Source organism: Loxodonta africana, chromosome 7, assembly GCF_030014295.1.
Source record: "Loxodonta africana isolate mLoxAfr1 chromosome 7, mLoxAfr1.hap2, whole genome shotgun sequence".
Lineage (NCBI taxonomy): Eukaryota > Metazoa > Chordata > Mammalia > Proboscidea > Elephantidae > Loxodonta > Loxodonta africana.
In genome coordinates, this window is record NC_087348.1 from 24518379 (window position 1) to 24533674 (window position 15296).

The 15296-nt window shown below is 35.8% G+C and overlaps 2 protein-coding genes across 2 annotated transcripts; both read left to right on the forward strand.

Annotated features, from left to right (window-relative positions):
• The first annotated feature begins 2424 nt into the window (after positions 1 to 2424).
• Positions 2425 to 4895, forward strand: LOC135232057 (olfactory receptor 8K3-like). Its single transcript, XM_064289339.1, has 2 exons — positions 2425 to 3312; positions 4869 to 4895. Exons 1-2 carry the CDS (start codon positions 2425 to 2427, stop codon positions 4893 to 4895), a joined length of 915 nt encoding a protein of 304 aa, XP_064145409.1.
• A 7706-nt stretch (positions 4896 to 12601) lies between these two features.
• On the forward strand, positions 12602 to 13555 carry LOC100664340 (olfactory receptor 8K3-like). The gene has a single exon (XM_003423197.3). The coding sequence runs from the start codon at positions 12602 to 12604 to the stop codon at positions 13553 to 13555; it is 954 nt and encodes a 317-aa protein (XP_003423245.2).
• Positions 13556 to 15296: the final 1741 nt, after the last annotated feature.

Here is a 15296-nt window from a genome sequence, read left to right on the forward strand (position 1 = left end):
ATATACTATTGTATTTTTCTACTGCTTGATTATTCCTGACTCAGAAGCTGCTGGTACTGTTATTTTCATGTAAGTAGTATGTGCAAACCATTCATTCTTTTATCATAAACTGCCATCTTCACCCTTCTCTGGCTTTTTTTTTTATCTGTGGTTTATTATGCATACATATATCCATTTTAATTTAAATATAGTTATATACATTTTGTACTATATAATAGTTTACACTAGAGGATTTCTTTATCCAAATGGAATTTTTTAATGAATTTTTTTAATATAAAATCAATGACATGGGCCTTACTTTCTCCCAATTTGTTCAAATTTCCTCACACTGTCTTAGATTTATTACAAACAACTTCATATATTAGTTATAATGAAAATACTCCTAGGTTTGGACCTATTTTAAGTAACCGTATATTAAAACACACTGCTGTTAAGGCGATCCTGACTGAACGGTGACCCCACAGGGTTTCCAAGGCTGTAAATAACTACGGAAGCAAGAACACCACATCTTTCTCCCATGGAACCACTGATGGTTTTGAACTGCTGCCCTTTAGGTTGGCAGTCCATCAACTTATATTAAAGTGTATTAAGTGGAAAATGTATAATCCAGAATATTGGCACATTGATGGTCCAATTTTAGCCATGAAGTTGTGGATGGGAGAGGGAAGGCCAGGACTCAGTTACATAGATAAACGCCTACTCGCCATCAAAAACCTGACACAGAAGCTAGGGCACACTAGAAGAATTTAGTATACATATGTAAAGTCCTTTCATGGAACTTATTGTCATCATTTTTAAAATAACAACACTATATATTTGATGTTTGAGACTTATGTCCTTATACCTTAAATGCATTGAAACATTTATTCCTCATTTATTTTTCCAACAACCCTGAAGGGAAGTGGTCATTTTGCATTTGTGAATAAAGAAATTAAGGTATCTTATTCTATAACCCACAAAAACCCATTGCCGTTGAGTCAAATCAAACTCATAGCAACCATATAAAATAAATAAATAAATAAATAAATAAATAAACCCTCTGCCATTGAGTTTATTCCAACTCATAGCGACCACGTAGGACAGAGTAAAACTGCCCCATAGAGTTTCCAAGGATTACCTGGTAGATTTGAACTGCTGACCTTTTGGTTAGCAGTCATTGCACTTAACCACTGAGCACCAGGGTTTCAATAAGCCAGAAGTGGAGGTATAACAGAGACTATATCTGCATGGGTCTACCACCTGGAATATATCCCTATATAAAGACAGATAATGCCCACCATGATTGATTAGATTTTCCTTGTTAATCATGTGTTCAACACCTGTCAAGTGTGTTGTCTCAGCCTGTACACCTGCGGCACAAGGGCTTTTATAGGACTCTGTTTTGAAGTAAGTCATGTGAAACGTTTCCACACATTTGTGAATTTTAACTTTCAAATTTTTAAATGAAATTAACATTTGAATTAAAATTTTTAAATGTCATTATGTAATTGTCACTATATAAATGAAAAAAGAAAGTTTAGTAATCATCCATATACCTATCACTTAAATTTTTTAACTTATTTTCATTTTTCTTCATATATCTATATGCATTAAATAAATAAATAAGGTGAAACCTGTTGCCATCAAGTTGATTCTGACTCAGAGACACTATAGGACAGAATAGAACTGCCCCATAGATTTTGTAAGAAGAGGCTGGTAGATTCAAAAGCCAATTTTTTGGTTATCAGCCAAGCTTTTAACCACTGCCCCACTAGGAATCCCATCTATGTATATGTGTATGTATGTGTATAAATATTGTGTATATGTACATGTATATGTATGGGTATATGTATGAGTATATATACATGTGTATGTATGGGTATGTGTACTGTGTATATGTACATGTACACGTGCATGTATATGTATAAGTACATTTACATCTACATGAACACATACGCCTACACTTACATCTTTGTCTGTGTCTGTCTCTGTATCAGGGTTTCTCAACTTCTGCCTTAGTGACGTTTTTGACTGGAAAATTTCTTATCGTGTGGAGTTACCCTGTGTATAGTAGAATGTTTAGTAACATCCCAGGCTTCAATCAGGTATCGGTAGTACCCTTCTTCTACTTGTGACATCTAAAATGTCTCAGGCCTTGAGAAGTGTTCTTTGGGGAGCAAATTTTCCCCAGCTAATAGCAAGTTAGATTTTTCTTTCTTTCCCTCTATCTTTTTCTCTATTTTCATGTACCTATGCTTTATTTGTGGGAGGTGGGTTTAATTTCAAATAAAAAAAAATTTTTTTTTGTGATATTGGATAATTTGGATTTATCTTATTCATTTAGCGTATTGCCTTTGTATACTAAAGATCTATCAGATGATGCTACTTAAAACCTATTGACTGTGCTGATGTCTCTATCCACAATAGGTTTCCTGATAGACCTAGATGGACAAACACAATCTAACAGCACTGAATGAATTCATCCTGTTGGGAATCACAGACCGCCCAGGCCTGCAGGTGCCATTGTTCCGGCTGTTCCTCATCATCTACATGATCTCAGTGATGGGTAACTTGGGCATCATCATCCTCACCAAGATGAACTCCAAACTACAAACTCCCATGTACTTTTTTCTCAGACACCTGGCTATCACTGATCTTGGTTATTCAACAACTGTGGGACCCAAAATGCTAGTCAATTTTGTTGTGGATGAAAATACAATCTCCTATTCCTTTTGTGCTACACAACTAGCTTTCTTTATTTTGTTCATAAATGTTGAACTTTTCATTCTGTCAGCAATGTCCTATGACCGCTATGTGGCCATCTGTAACCCTCTGCTCTACATAGTCACCATGTCACAAAGGGTGTATCATGTGCCTGTGTCAATCCTCTATCTTTATTGTGCATTTTTTTCTCTTCTCATCACCATAAAGATTTTTAATTTATCCTTCTGTGGCTACAAAGTCATCAGGCATTTCTACTGCAACCCAAATGCTTTGTTATCTTTGCTCTGCTCAAACGCACATGAAATTCAATTGATCATTCTCATCTTAGTATCTATTGATGTTATTGCATCCCTTTTCATAGTGCTTGTTTCCTACCTGCTTGTTTTTGTAGCCATTCTCAGGATGAACTCAGCTGTGGGCAGGCACAAGGCCTTCTCCACCTGTGGATCCCACCTGACGGCAGTGATAGTGTTCTACGGGACTTTAATCTTTATGTACTTTCAGCCCAAGTCCAGTCATTCCTTTGATGGTGATAAAGTAGCTTGCATATTTTATACCCTGGTTATCCCCATGTTGAATCCCTTGATTTATAGCTTGAGGAACAAAGATGTAAAATATGCCCTACATAGGACATGGAAAAAAATAATGCAACATCGTTTCTACAGTTTGATGTGTCATACGATTCCTATAAATTACATAATGGGCTTCAAACCTTGTCTTTTGACCTCCATAGGGCACAGCAAGCACAAATATATTCCACATATATTTATAAATATCTTATATGCCAGTCACTCTTCTAAATGCATTGATCCACAAAAGAGTAAAAACCTTTGCCTTCCTTGAAAAGAAGAGATGGAGCACAAATATAATAATAAAGTAAATTTTATACTAGAGAAGAATGTCTTGGGGCCCTGGTGGCACAGTGATTAATGTGCTTGGCTGCTAACTGAAAGGTCAGTGGTTCAAATCCACCAGCCAATATCTGGGAGAAATATGTGGCAGTTGGCATCCATAGATTTACAGCCTTGGAAACCCTGTGGGGCAGTTCTAATCTGTTCTGTACAGTCACTATGAGTCAGAATCTCCTGGACAACAGTGCATTTGGGTTTTTTGAGAATTTGAGAAAAAATAAAATCCTTTGCCATTGAGTTGATCCTGACTGATAGCAACCCTATAGGACAGGGTAGAGCTGGTCCATAGATTTTCCAAGGAGTGCCTGGTGGATTTGAACTGCTGACCTTTGGTTAGCAGCCAAGCTCTTGCCCAGTGAACCACTATGGCTCCAGGAGAGTGTGTTGGGAACCAAGAAATCAGGCAAGGAGTGTGGATATGCTGAGTGGGAGTGCAAAAAAAGTAGTAGGTACAAAACCGGAGTTATAATGATTCCTTTTTTTCAACTATTAAAATAAATTTTACAGTGTCAGTATTTGTGTTTGTGTATATGTGTATCAGAGTTTCTGAGTGGAGATATTAGATTCTGCCAGGTTTTAATGGTTCTCAGTGTATTGTGATGATTTGAGTTACTCAGTGATGTCAATTTGCTCAAATGTCCCCCATTCCAGACTTTAGGGTTCCATTCTTTTCTTGTTAATCTGTTAGCCTAGCTTACTGTTCAGCAATTCAAAGTTCAGCTCCACATCTGACTTCATTTTAATCAGTGCATTTTTGCCGAGATCAGTACACACACCAATTAAGATACATTTCTTGAGGTCATCTATAGTTGTTCCCAGGTTTGGAATCCCTTCCCCACTTCTCATTCTTATTTAATAATTATCTTTTTTTGTTTGAAGAATTGTTATCATTTATTATGTATATGAAAAGCTTTAAAAAAAAATTTCTTTAATTATTTCTGTGTATTTCCTTGAGTAACAGGATATGCTACGATGAGTTCAATTTGTTGCCTGTCTTTCATTGTTTTGGCTTTCCTAACATTTGCTCAGTATTTATCATGCACTATATTTCCATTGACTTTTTTTCCCTACTTGTGAGAGGCAAAATGAGATAATCCTATTTTTTGCACCAAGATGTATTTCTAGTTAATGTGAGGTATGTTATGTGGCAAGGATACAGTTTTCTTGCCTTATGGACATAGTTGCTCCATCTTATTCCTCAAATTTTACCATGTATTTTTGTTTATTATTATTTTCTCTTTGTAAAATTTCTAGGATTTTACTGAAGCTACCAGAGTCTAAATTGTTTTAATGGCTCACTATCATGAAATAAAATCCCTCATGTAGCCAAGGAAATTCAAATAAAAATAGTCCATTGGGGTACAAGAGAAGGTGCATGTTATATTGTCATAAGAGCATCAATATTTTTGAAAGGTTGAAGCAGCTAGAAGGAGAAGATGACAATGATAAGACAGAGTTCCCCAGGCTGGGGAAAATTCTACTGCCTGGATTAGCTTGCTTGGCACCCCTTCCCCGACCCCCTTAGCTTTACGTTAGAATTCTGGTTTCTTTTCTTGATATTTCTCATAGCTTTACATTAAAATCTTAGTTTCCCTCTTTTTAATTGCTGCCCAAACTAGAGGAAATTGGCAGATCCGGTTTAGATGCCGTGTTGACATTCAGGGTAACCTTTTAAGCATCATACATAGTAAATTCCCCATCTCTGGGTGGAGTTTAACCACCATATTCTGAAGACACTTTACATGAAATTATATTTAAACCACTTTGCCCCTAAGTAGTTTGATTAATAATGTTGCTGTTCTAACTTGTACGATCTTCCTACTTGTAAACCCCTTAAAAGTAACCTTTTGCCTCGCTCTCACTGAGCAGTCTTGGCAACATCAGCCCCAACTGTTTCTCCCCTTGAACAATGAAACAAACGTGACTTTCTATACTCCCACTTGAGTCTCTGGTTTATTGGATGAGACAAGTCAGTTCGAGTGGAACCAGGGATTTCCGCAGCAACAATGAGCACAACCAGGCAATAATAACTTATACTTATTGACTGGTGTATCATTGTCATTCTTCAATGTTTAGTTAATTTAGTTTTAACAACAGCTCTGTGAGGCAGAGTCTATTAATATTTACATAACTCAGATGATAAAATGGAGGATAAGAGACGGTAAATAAATTACCCAAGTTCAACTTGCAAAGGATAAATAAATAGTCCAAGTTCACAGTGGTCTTAAGCACAAAAACAAGTTTCAAACATGTTCTACATGTAAGTTCCACGTCCCAGGTTCATAAGAGTTAGTCTAAAAAACTTCTTAATGCAAATTTCCTGAGTTAATGATGTCATCCCTGAGATGACGGAGAATATCCTATTAAAAGAAGAGAAATAGCAGTGGGGTTCGTAAAATAGTGAATATCTAAGACAATGCCTGGAAGAGAAAATAAATTCAATAGAGACAATGAATTAATAAATTGACACAGGAAGCTAATCAATTCATTTTGATGCATGATTTGTTCAAACTAAATAATGGAAAACCATCACAATGTGGATGCAGGACATAGTCTGGGCAGGTTTATAATAAATGTCCAGTGGGGGATATAAGGAATTTTTATGAAGTGTTAAGGAACAGGAGCCATGGTGACACAGTGGTTAGAGCTCAGCTGCTAACCCAAAGGTCAGCAGTTCGAACCCACCAGCATCTCTTTGGAAACCCTAGGGGCAGTTCTGATCTGTCCTGTGTAGGTAGGAGTCAGAATTCACTGGGCAGCATAGATTAGGTTTTTTGGTTTAGTAAGGAAGATGTTAAAAGTCAATAAATAAGCAAGTTCCCATTTTAAGAAATGATTTTTGGACTTTTGGCTTGAGAAATTCAGCCACTTTTTAAAAATAAAGATACGACTGATGTTACTTCTTTCAAAAAAGAAGGTTTGTGAGAAGAAGATTTATTCCCCGTTATCTTCTTCTTGCTGGACTTTGTTATTGTGTAAACTTCAACTTTGGGGGAGTTTAAGGACAATGGATTGCCAAGTACATTGATTTTGCTGAGCTACTGAACCAACAAGAGGCATCAGGGCCCACTACCGGACTTTTTTTTTTTCTTTTCCTTTTTGTTTTTGAGCTACTGTTTGAGTGATTCATTTACTTATTGAGTGTTTCATTACACATCTGGGAAAAGAATTCTAGATGATACAATGAGGAGAGACACAAGCACTACCTGAAGTTGTGAAGGGTACCATGTGGTTCTATGTTTTGCCATTTATAGAGTCTAAGACATGGAAGAACCATCTGTAAATGTGCAATATATTGGTTATTGCCATGATTAATGTAGGCATTGAAGAGCTTCCAACCACAGTAATCGTACATACCAAAAGGAAAACACACAACTCATTCATACTCATCAACTCAAAGAAAATAAATTTGTCTAATCCACTCACACAGTTTTTCATTGAAGGAACTCCTGAAAATAAGAGAAACAGAGAAAGAGGGAGAGACAGTGAACAATAAGAAAATACTGAGGAACTTGATATACAGTAAATATTATTACAGTTCTAATAAGAAATAATCTGTAATTCATTAAAATATTTAATAATCCCCAATAATCTTAATACTTGTTGTTTTAAAGTGCCAGGAGTTGATACAGATCACAGAAATCCCATGAGCAACAGAACAAACAAGTGCCTAGTTCAGCACCACCTCACAATCATTGCTGTTTGAGCCCATTGTTGCAGACACTGTGTCAACCCACCTCACTGAGCTTCTTTCTATATTTAACTGACCCCCTACTATACCAACCATGATGGTCTTCTCCCAGGACTGAACCCACACACCAAGTGTTAAATAGTACCTGCATATGATTTCCCTATTAGAAAAAGTTATCACCAAGCAGATGGGGCTGAGGGAATTGACAAATTGGTACTACATATATTGCTGGATTCCCTAGAGAAAGAGTAAACTGGTGGAGAGGTGAACACAAACGTTGAGGTAGGGAAGTCTCAGAAATCAAGTTAGAAGAAGAGTGATATTTTCATTTCCAGCGTATGTGAATGGCCAATCCTAGAACTGTGAAAGGCATGCCCTTCATTACCACATGTGATGTTTCTTCCAGTTTCCACTGTGTCATATTCTAGCAGAAGTTCATCTTATTATAGCCAGTCTTACCTATATACAGCAGCAACTGACAACAACAACAAACCTGTATGGTCTCTTTGATGAGAAGAATAAAAATATTTAGGATGACATTATCTTAGTTAAATACCACCAAACATGCACAATATATGAAATAACAGCAAAGTACAAGATCAGATGTACCTATTTACATAATTATTAGCTCAAAATGTTAGTTTACCACTTGGACAAAAAGAAATTAGTCATCCCTAAAGCAGGCAAAATAAATATTCAACATTTATTCTAATCGTTTATGTGCCCTTGCATAAGAGGTCTATTGTAGGATGAGCTAGGTTTGTTGCCTTGTTTTTGTTCGGCTGGATTTTCTTCCACTTGATGAACATGAGTGTGAACTTTAGTTCGATCAGTATCTGTGGTTTGAATTCATCATTTCGATTACTCTGCTTGGAAGATGCATAAGGAGGTAACCCATGGTTTGGGCCGTGCTGTGTTTCTAGTGAGTGAGGTGTAATGTGTAGCATTTTATATATTTGCCATGATTTCTGGACATAGTTGCTCCATATTCCCTCTAATTTTCCTGCATTTTTTTCATTCTTACTCTTTTAATACTCAAAAAATTTGTATTGAGAAAAACATAAATTTAAGATATGCTAAGGTTGTCTTTAAAAAAGAATCCAATCTGGGTTTGAGGTTAGGACCCTATGAGATAGGTTATGATGTATTTCCATGTATGTAGAGACTAGAAAACACATGAGAAAAATATCATTTGTAAAGACAGGATATTAAAACGGAAATTTAAAACACACCCCATTCCCAACCATTCCAAGTGGGTGGATTGGGAAATTCTGATAAGCTTTTAGTGAAAAAGAATTAACCAATTGTACACAAACTCTTCTACAAAACTGAAGAGAGGGGTATTTTTCATTTCCTATAAAAGGATAACTTTACTCTGATATCAAAGGCAGACAAAAGCATTAAAAGAAAACAGCAGAGCACATATGTGAAAAATCTAAAGTAAAAATTACGAAATTGAGTCTGGCAATATGTAAAGACAATAGTATACCAAATAGGCATGCTTCAGAAATGCATGGATAGTTTTGCATTAAAAAATCAATTATTGACATTCAGCCTAATTACAAATAAAAATGGTAACAAAGCCATATAATAGATGTAGAGAAGCATTTTAAAAGTACCAAAAATTGTGATAAAACCTTAACCAATCTAGTATTAAAATAGGACTTCCTCAAGCTGATAGAGGGCACCCATGAACAACCTACAGCTACCATCACACATGGATGAAGACTGAATACATTCCCAGTAAGACCAGGATCAAAATAAGTAAATTTACTCTCACCTAATCTATTCCACATTTAGTGGCTGTTCTAGGCCACACAATAAGGCAATAAAGAATTAAATAAATAAACAGAAAGCAACCAGATTGGAAAAGAAGGAGGAAAACTTTAATTATTGATAGATGACATGATTTTTTGTGTAAAAAAATCTAATAGAGCCTACAATAACTAAAAAATTAACCTAGCATTTATTTGTGAATTTATTCTCAGCTTATATTTTTATTTTTAAAAAAGTTTTTTTTGGATTTTAAGTAGGCTTTCATTGATTTTATAGGTACATTTGGAGATTTCGTAGCTATAACACCAAAAAAAAAAATTCATATAAAGTATGACAACAGGCAATCTTAAACTGTTCAAAGAAATAATTTTTATAATAGCTAAAAACTAGTAACAACACATAATGTCCTTCTATGGGTAATGGGTAATCAAACTGTACTAAATCCATACCTAAAGTCATACTCAGCAGTAAAAAAGAATGAAGTATTGATACACACAACAGCATGGATGGGCCTCAATAGAATCCTGTGAAGTGAAAACAGCCAATCACAAGAGGTTGCTGTTGTTACCTGTCACTGAGTTACCTCAACTCAGGGCAACGTTATGCAAAACAGCACAGAACGTTGCCTGGCCCTGTCCTATCCTCACCATCATCAGTACGTTAAAGTTCACTGTTGCAGCCACTGTGGCAATTCATCTCATGGAGAGGTTCCTTCATTCTTATTGGCCCTCTACTTCACCAAACATGATTTCCTCACCCAGAAACTGGTCTTTCCTTATAACATGCCTGAAGCAAGAAAGTCAGACAGTGTTCTGTTGGAGGCAACAACAAAATATGTACTATTCAAGACTTTTTTTGTTTTGTTAGGTGTCACTCAGTCGATTGAAAATCATAGCGATGCACAGGACAGAGTAGAAATGTCCCTTAGGGTTGCTTAGGCTGTAATATTTATGGGTACAGATGAACAGGTCTTTTTTCCCTGGGAAGGCTAGTAGTTTCAAACAGCTAATTTTCCAATTAGCAGTGAGTTTTATAAATACATATGTATGTGTGTATATATATATATATATATACACACATACATGTATATAACCAAAATCCAATGATGCCAAGTCGAATCTGACTCATAATGATCCTATAGGACAAAGTAGAACTGCCCCACAGGGTTTCCAAGGAGCACCTGGTGGACTTGAACTGCCGATCTTTTGGACTCTTAACCACCATGCCACATACATACCATTATATAGGAGAAATAAGCAAAAAAAAAAAAGCCACAAAGGGATGCATTAGAAATATTTACAATGATAAAATGCAGCAAAAATGTTTATAGCACAGTAAATATATATTCACAGTGACACATCACACACAAATATCACACTTCACGAGGGTGTGTTGATATGGTAGAACATTATATCAAGCATAACAGAACATTTATTAAGGTGAGAAAAAAGTTTTGGAATGAGCATTGGACAGAATGAAAAAACATAAAATACTGAAATACAGTGATGGAAAATAAAACAAACAAGCAAAAAACATAAACACATGATGGCAATTGGCTATGAAATGAGAAACAAGGGTAACGTTTCTGCTCCTGAGGTCAAAATGGAAAAAAAAAAAAAGAAACCTTGAAAATAGCTATAACAGTGACAGTAACAAAAATAACAGTAAACTAGGAAGTGATACCTCACTTACGCACAATGCATTGCTTTTATTCCATTTCAGCCTTTGAAATAATGCAATAAGAAACTGTTTAAGCACAGCTTCATTTTGCCATCCGTTTGAAGAGGCCACTGTAGAAATGTGGAATATTGATAGTTCTGTTTTACGGATACAATATTTTAATCCTGATCCCGGTGTGGTAAAAATGGAATGTTAAAGTAAAATGCAAGACTATATGAAACAGATAAACACAGACATGCATACATACTATATCAATAAAATTTTGGTCACTGGTGAATACAAAATGTCCTGGACAATTAAGAAACAACCCCCAGGTATTCTGTTAAGCTTTCAAATGCTTCAGGAACAATCAACAAATTGTTTGGCATCTCCTCAGGGAGAATCTCCAGGGTGGAAAAAAAATCCATAAATTCTTCTCACTCTGCCATGTTAAGAGACACTTGGGGGAGTCAAGCCAGATGATTCATTGCAGGTAAAAAGACTGTTTCCATATTTTATCAATAAGTGAAATGTTTCAGTGACACTTGCAAGGTCCCACCTTTATTCAATGGCAAAGTCACTGCAAAACATTAAGATTTCTGAGTCAGTTCTGTGTGCATTCTACTTTTCAGTAGTGCCTGAGACTAGGATCTCTCTGCATTTTTTTTCGCATTATTATCTTTTTTTTCAAATATTCACACTTTGTTTCAGAGGCTAAATGCTTGTAAGTATCTTTGAAACCTTATGACTAAATAATATTTTTACTTTATGTAAGTAATTTTATGAATAAAAAACTAACAGAAAAAAAAAAAAGTCCTGGAGTCAATTTTGCCTCAAAGCTACCCTGCGTGTGTCAGAGAACTGTGGTCCATAGTTTTTCAATGGCTGTGAACTTTCAGAAGTAGATCTTTCTTTCTTCCAAGGTGCCTCTGAGTAGATTTAATCCCCCAACCTTTCAGTTTGCAGCTGAGTATTTAACTGTTTGTGCCACCCAGGTGGCCTAATTACTTGAATAATAGAGCTCAAATATGAAAGTAAAGGAAGCATATGCAGTATTAAAAATACTGTAGCAGAATTATGAAGCTACATTATTCAGTCTCCAAAGTTGATGTCCTTTCAAATCCTTAGTTATAAGCTGGTTCTAGGCTCTTTCTATGTCCCTCTTAAGTGTAATTTTAACATTTAATGTATAATGAAATAATGTATAAATGTAGATTTTTGCCAGTCTCTTAATGAGGAAATAACAGCCAAGCTCTTAACCACTGCTCCACCAGGAATCCCATCTATGTACAGGTACATATATCTGCATATGATTATGTATTGTGTATATGTTCATGTACATATACGTCTACATATACATGTTCACCTACACTTACAGCTATGTTCTTATCTGTGTCTACCTTTATCTCTATGTTTATATCAGGGTTTCTCAACTTCTGCCATAGTGACAGTTTGGACTGGAAATTTTCTTATTGTGTGGAGTTACCTTGCATATAGTAGAATGTTTAGTAACATCCCAGGTTTCCATTAGGTACGAGTAGTACCCTTCTCCTAGTTGTGACATCCAAAATGTCTCAGGCATTGACAAATGTTCTTTGGGGAGCAAATTTTACCCATTTGATAACAAGTTAAACTTCTCTTTCTTTCCCTCTTTCCTTCTCTCCCTCTCTATCTTCAGGTGCCTATAATTTATTTGTGGGAGGTGGGATTAATTTCAAGTAACTGTATTGGAGGGTTTAGGATTTATCTTATTTATTTAGCATATTGCCTTTGTATACTAAAGATCTATCAGATGATGCTACATAAACCCTATTGACTATGCTGATGTCTCTATCCAGACTAGGTTTCCTGACAGACCTAGATGGACAAACACAATCTAACAGCGCTGAACGAATTCATTCTGATGGGAATCACAGACCGCCCAGAGCTGCAGGCGCCATTGTTTGGGCTGTTCCTCATCATCTACATGATCTCAGTGGTGAGCAACTTGGGCATCATCATCCTCACCAAGATGGACTCCAGGCTACAAACACCCATGTACTTTTTTCTCAGACAGCTGGCTATCACTGATCTTGGTGATTCAACAGCCGTGGGACCAAAAATGTTGGCAAATTTCGTTGTAGATGAAAATACTATCTCCTATTATTTTTGTGCTACACAGCTAGTTTTTGTTATCATGTTCATAACTAGTGAATTTTTTATTCTGTCAGCAATGTCCTACGACCGCTATGTGGCCATCTGTAACCCTTTGTGCTACACAGTCATCACGTCACAAAGGGCGTGTTTGGTGCTTGTCGCAATCCCCTGTCTCTACAGCACATTTGTTTCTCTCCTGGTCACCATAAAGATTTTTAATTTATCCTTCTGTGGCCACAATATCATCAGGCATTTCTACTGTGACAGTCTCCCCTTGGTATCTTTGCTCTGCTCAAACACACTTGAAATCAAGTTGATCATTCTTGCCTTAGCAGCTTTTGATTTGATTTCATCGCTCCTAATAGTTGTTCTTTCATACATACTCATAACTGCATCCATTCTCAGACTGAGCTCCGCTGAGGGCAGGCACAAGGCCTTCTCCACCTGTGGATCCCACCTGACTGTGGTGGTAGTGTTCTATGGGACTTTAATCTTTATGTATCTGCAGCCCAAGTCCAGTCATTCCTTTGACACTGATAAAGTAGCTTCCATATTTTACACCCTGGTGACCTCCATGTTGAATCCCTTGATCTACAGTTTGAGGAATAAAAATGTAAAATATGCCGTACATAGGACTTTAGAACAATTACGCAATACATTTTCTCAACATTCACTATAACTTATGAATTATATAAATTACTTTTTACACTTTAAACTTTTTTTCTGTGTGCCTCCAGAGGGGATATCTAGCACAAAACCACAGATAACATGTATTTCTCTATTGCCTTCTACCAGTCACTCTACTAAGGCTGTAAGTAGATTAATAAATGAAACAGTAAAAAATGTTGCCTTCCTTGAGCAGGAGTGATGCATTATAAGTATAATAATTAAGAAATTTTATAGTATACCAGAATGTCTGGAGGGTGTTACTTTTTTTTTTTTTTTTAATAAGAACATTGAATATGTTGAGTGGGATAGTGAAACTAATAGATACAGGAAGATTTTCAAATACCTGGTGTTTCCCTTATCTAGTAGAAAAAAAATATACAGAAAGTGCATGTGTGTGTGTGTGCATGCTCACACACACCTCCTATTTTATTTCTTACACTCTGCCCTGGGTGGCTAATTCTGATTAAAACAAGGCTCACTGGGGTGGGTTGGTTCGAGTCCTCAGTTATATGAATTTGCTCAAATGTCCACTTTCTAAACCTTGAAATCCCTCTCTTTCATCATCAGTGCCTTTACTTTCATATTTGAGCCCTTAGAGTCCATATACTTTATTATTTTTATTATTACTATATTGTAATATTAGTATAAACAAAATAAAACTATATTCAACAGGATCAGCTGAGTATCTGGTTTTGTCTAAATTAACCAATTTTGCCTGTATCAGTGGGTATGTAAATTAAGACAGATTTATTAAGGTCAGCCACAGACGTTTCCAGGTTTTTTCTTTTTGTCTGTCTCAGACAGATATTGCTCCTAAGTCCGTGCTTTTGTCTCATAGATTGTTATCCTTATCTCTCTAGAAAACAATAATTACTCTTGTTTAGAAGTCATTTTCTAATTGATTCTGTAGCCTTGCATAAGAAGTCTATTGTATAATGAGTTATGTTTGTTGCCTTGGTTTTGTTTGGCTGGATTTTCTTCAATTTGAATAATATGAGCGTGTGTTTTGATCAGGGTGTATTGTTTGAACTGATCATTTTGATTATCCTGTTTGGAAGAAGCATAAGGAGATAACCCATGGTTCGGACTATGCTGTGTTTCTAGTAAGTGAGGTGTGATATGTAGTATTTTCTGTATTTGCCATGATTTCTAGACATAGTTGCTCCATATTCCCTCCTAATTTTCTGTTTCTGCTTTCTTATTCTTTTAATATTCAAAAAATTTTTAATGAGAAAAAAATTAAATTTCAGGTACACTAAGCTTGTCTTTAAAAAAGATTCCAGTCTGTGTTTTAGGATAGGACCCTGCAAGGTGGGTTATGATATTTTTTCCATATATGTAGAGACTAGAAAACGTGTGAGAAAAATATCATTTATAAAGAGAATATCAAAATGGAAATTTAAAACACACCCCATCCTCATCATTCCAAGTGGCTTGATTCGGAATTTTTTTTTTTTAAGTATTTAGGGAAAAAGAATTAGTCAATTCTACACAAACTCATTTACAGAACTGAAGAAAAGTGTATATTTACATTTCCTTTATGAGGATAGGTTAAACCGATATCAAAGGCAGACAAAGACATTAAAAGAAAAGAAAACAACAGAGCACATACGTGAAAAATATAAAGAAATTGAGTCTGGCAATATGTAAAGACAATAGTACACTTAATTTGGTGTGCCCTAGGAATGCATGGATAGTTTCCCATTAAAAAAAAATCAATTAGCAACATCCATCATAATAAATAAAATGGC

Coding starts and splice junctions, on each gene's coding strand:
- LOC135232057 (XM_064289339.1), top strand. CDS start 2,425: ATGGACAAACACAATCTAACAGCACTGAATGAATTCATCCTGTTGGGA. Junction 3,313..4,868: donor ATAGCTTGAGGAACAAAGAT/GTAAAATATGCC, acceptor TAAAATTTCTAG/GATTTTACTGAAGCTACCAG.
- LOC100664340 (XM_003423197.3), top strand. CDS start 12,602: ATGGACAAACACAATCTAACAGCGCTGAACGAATTCATTCTGATGGGA.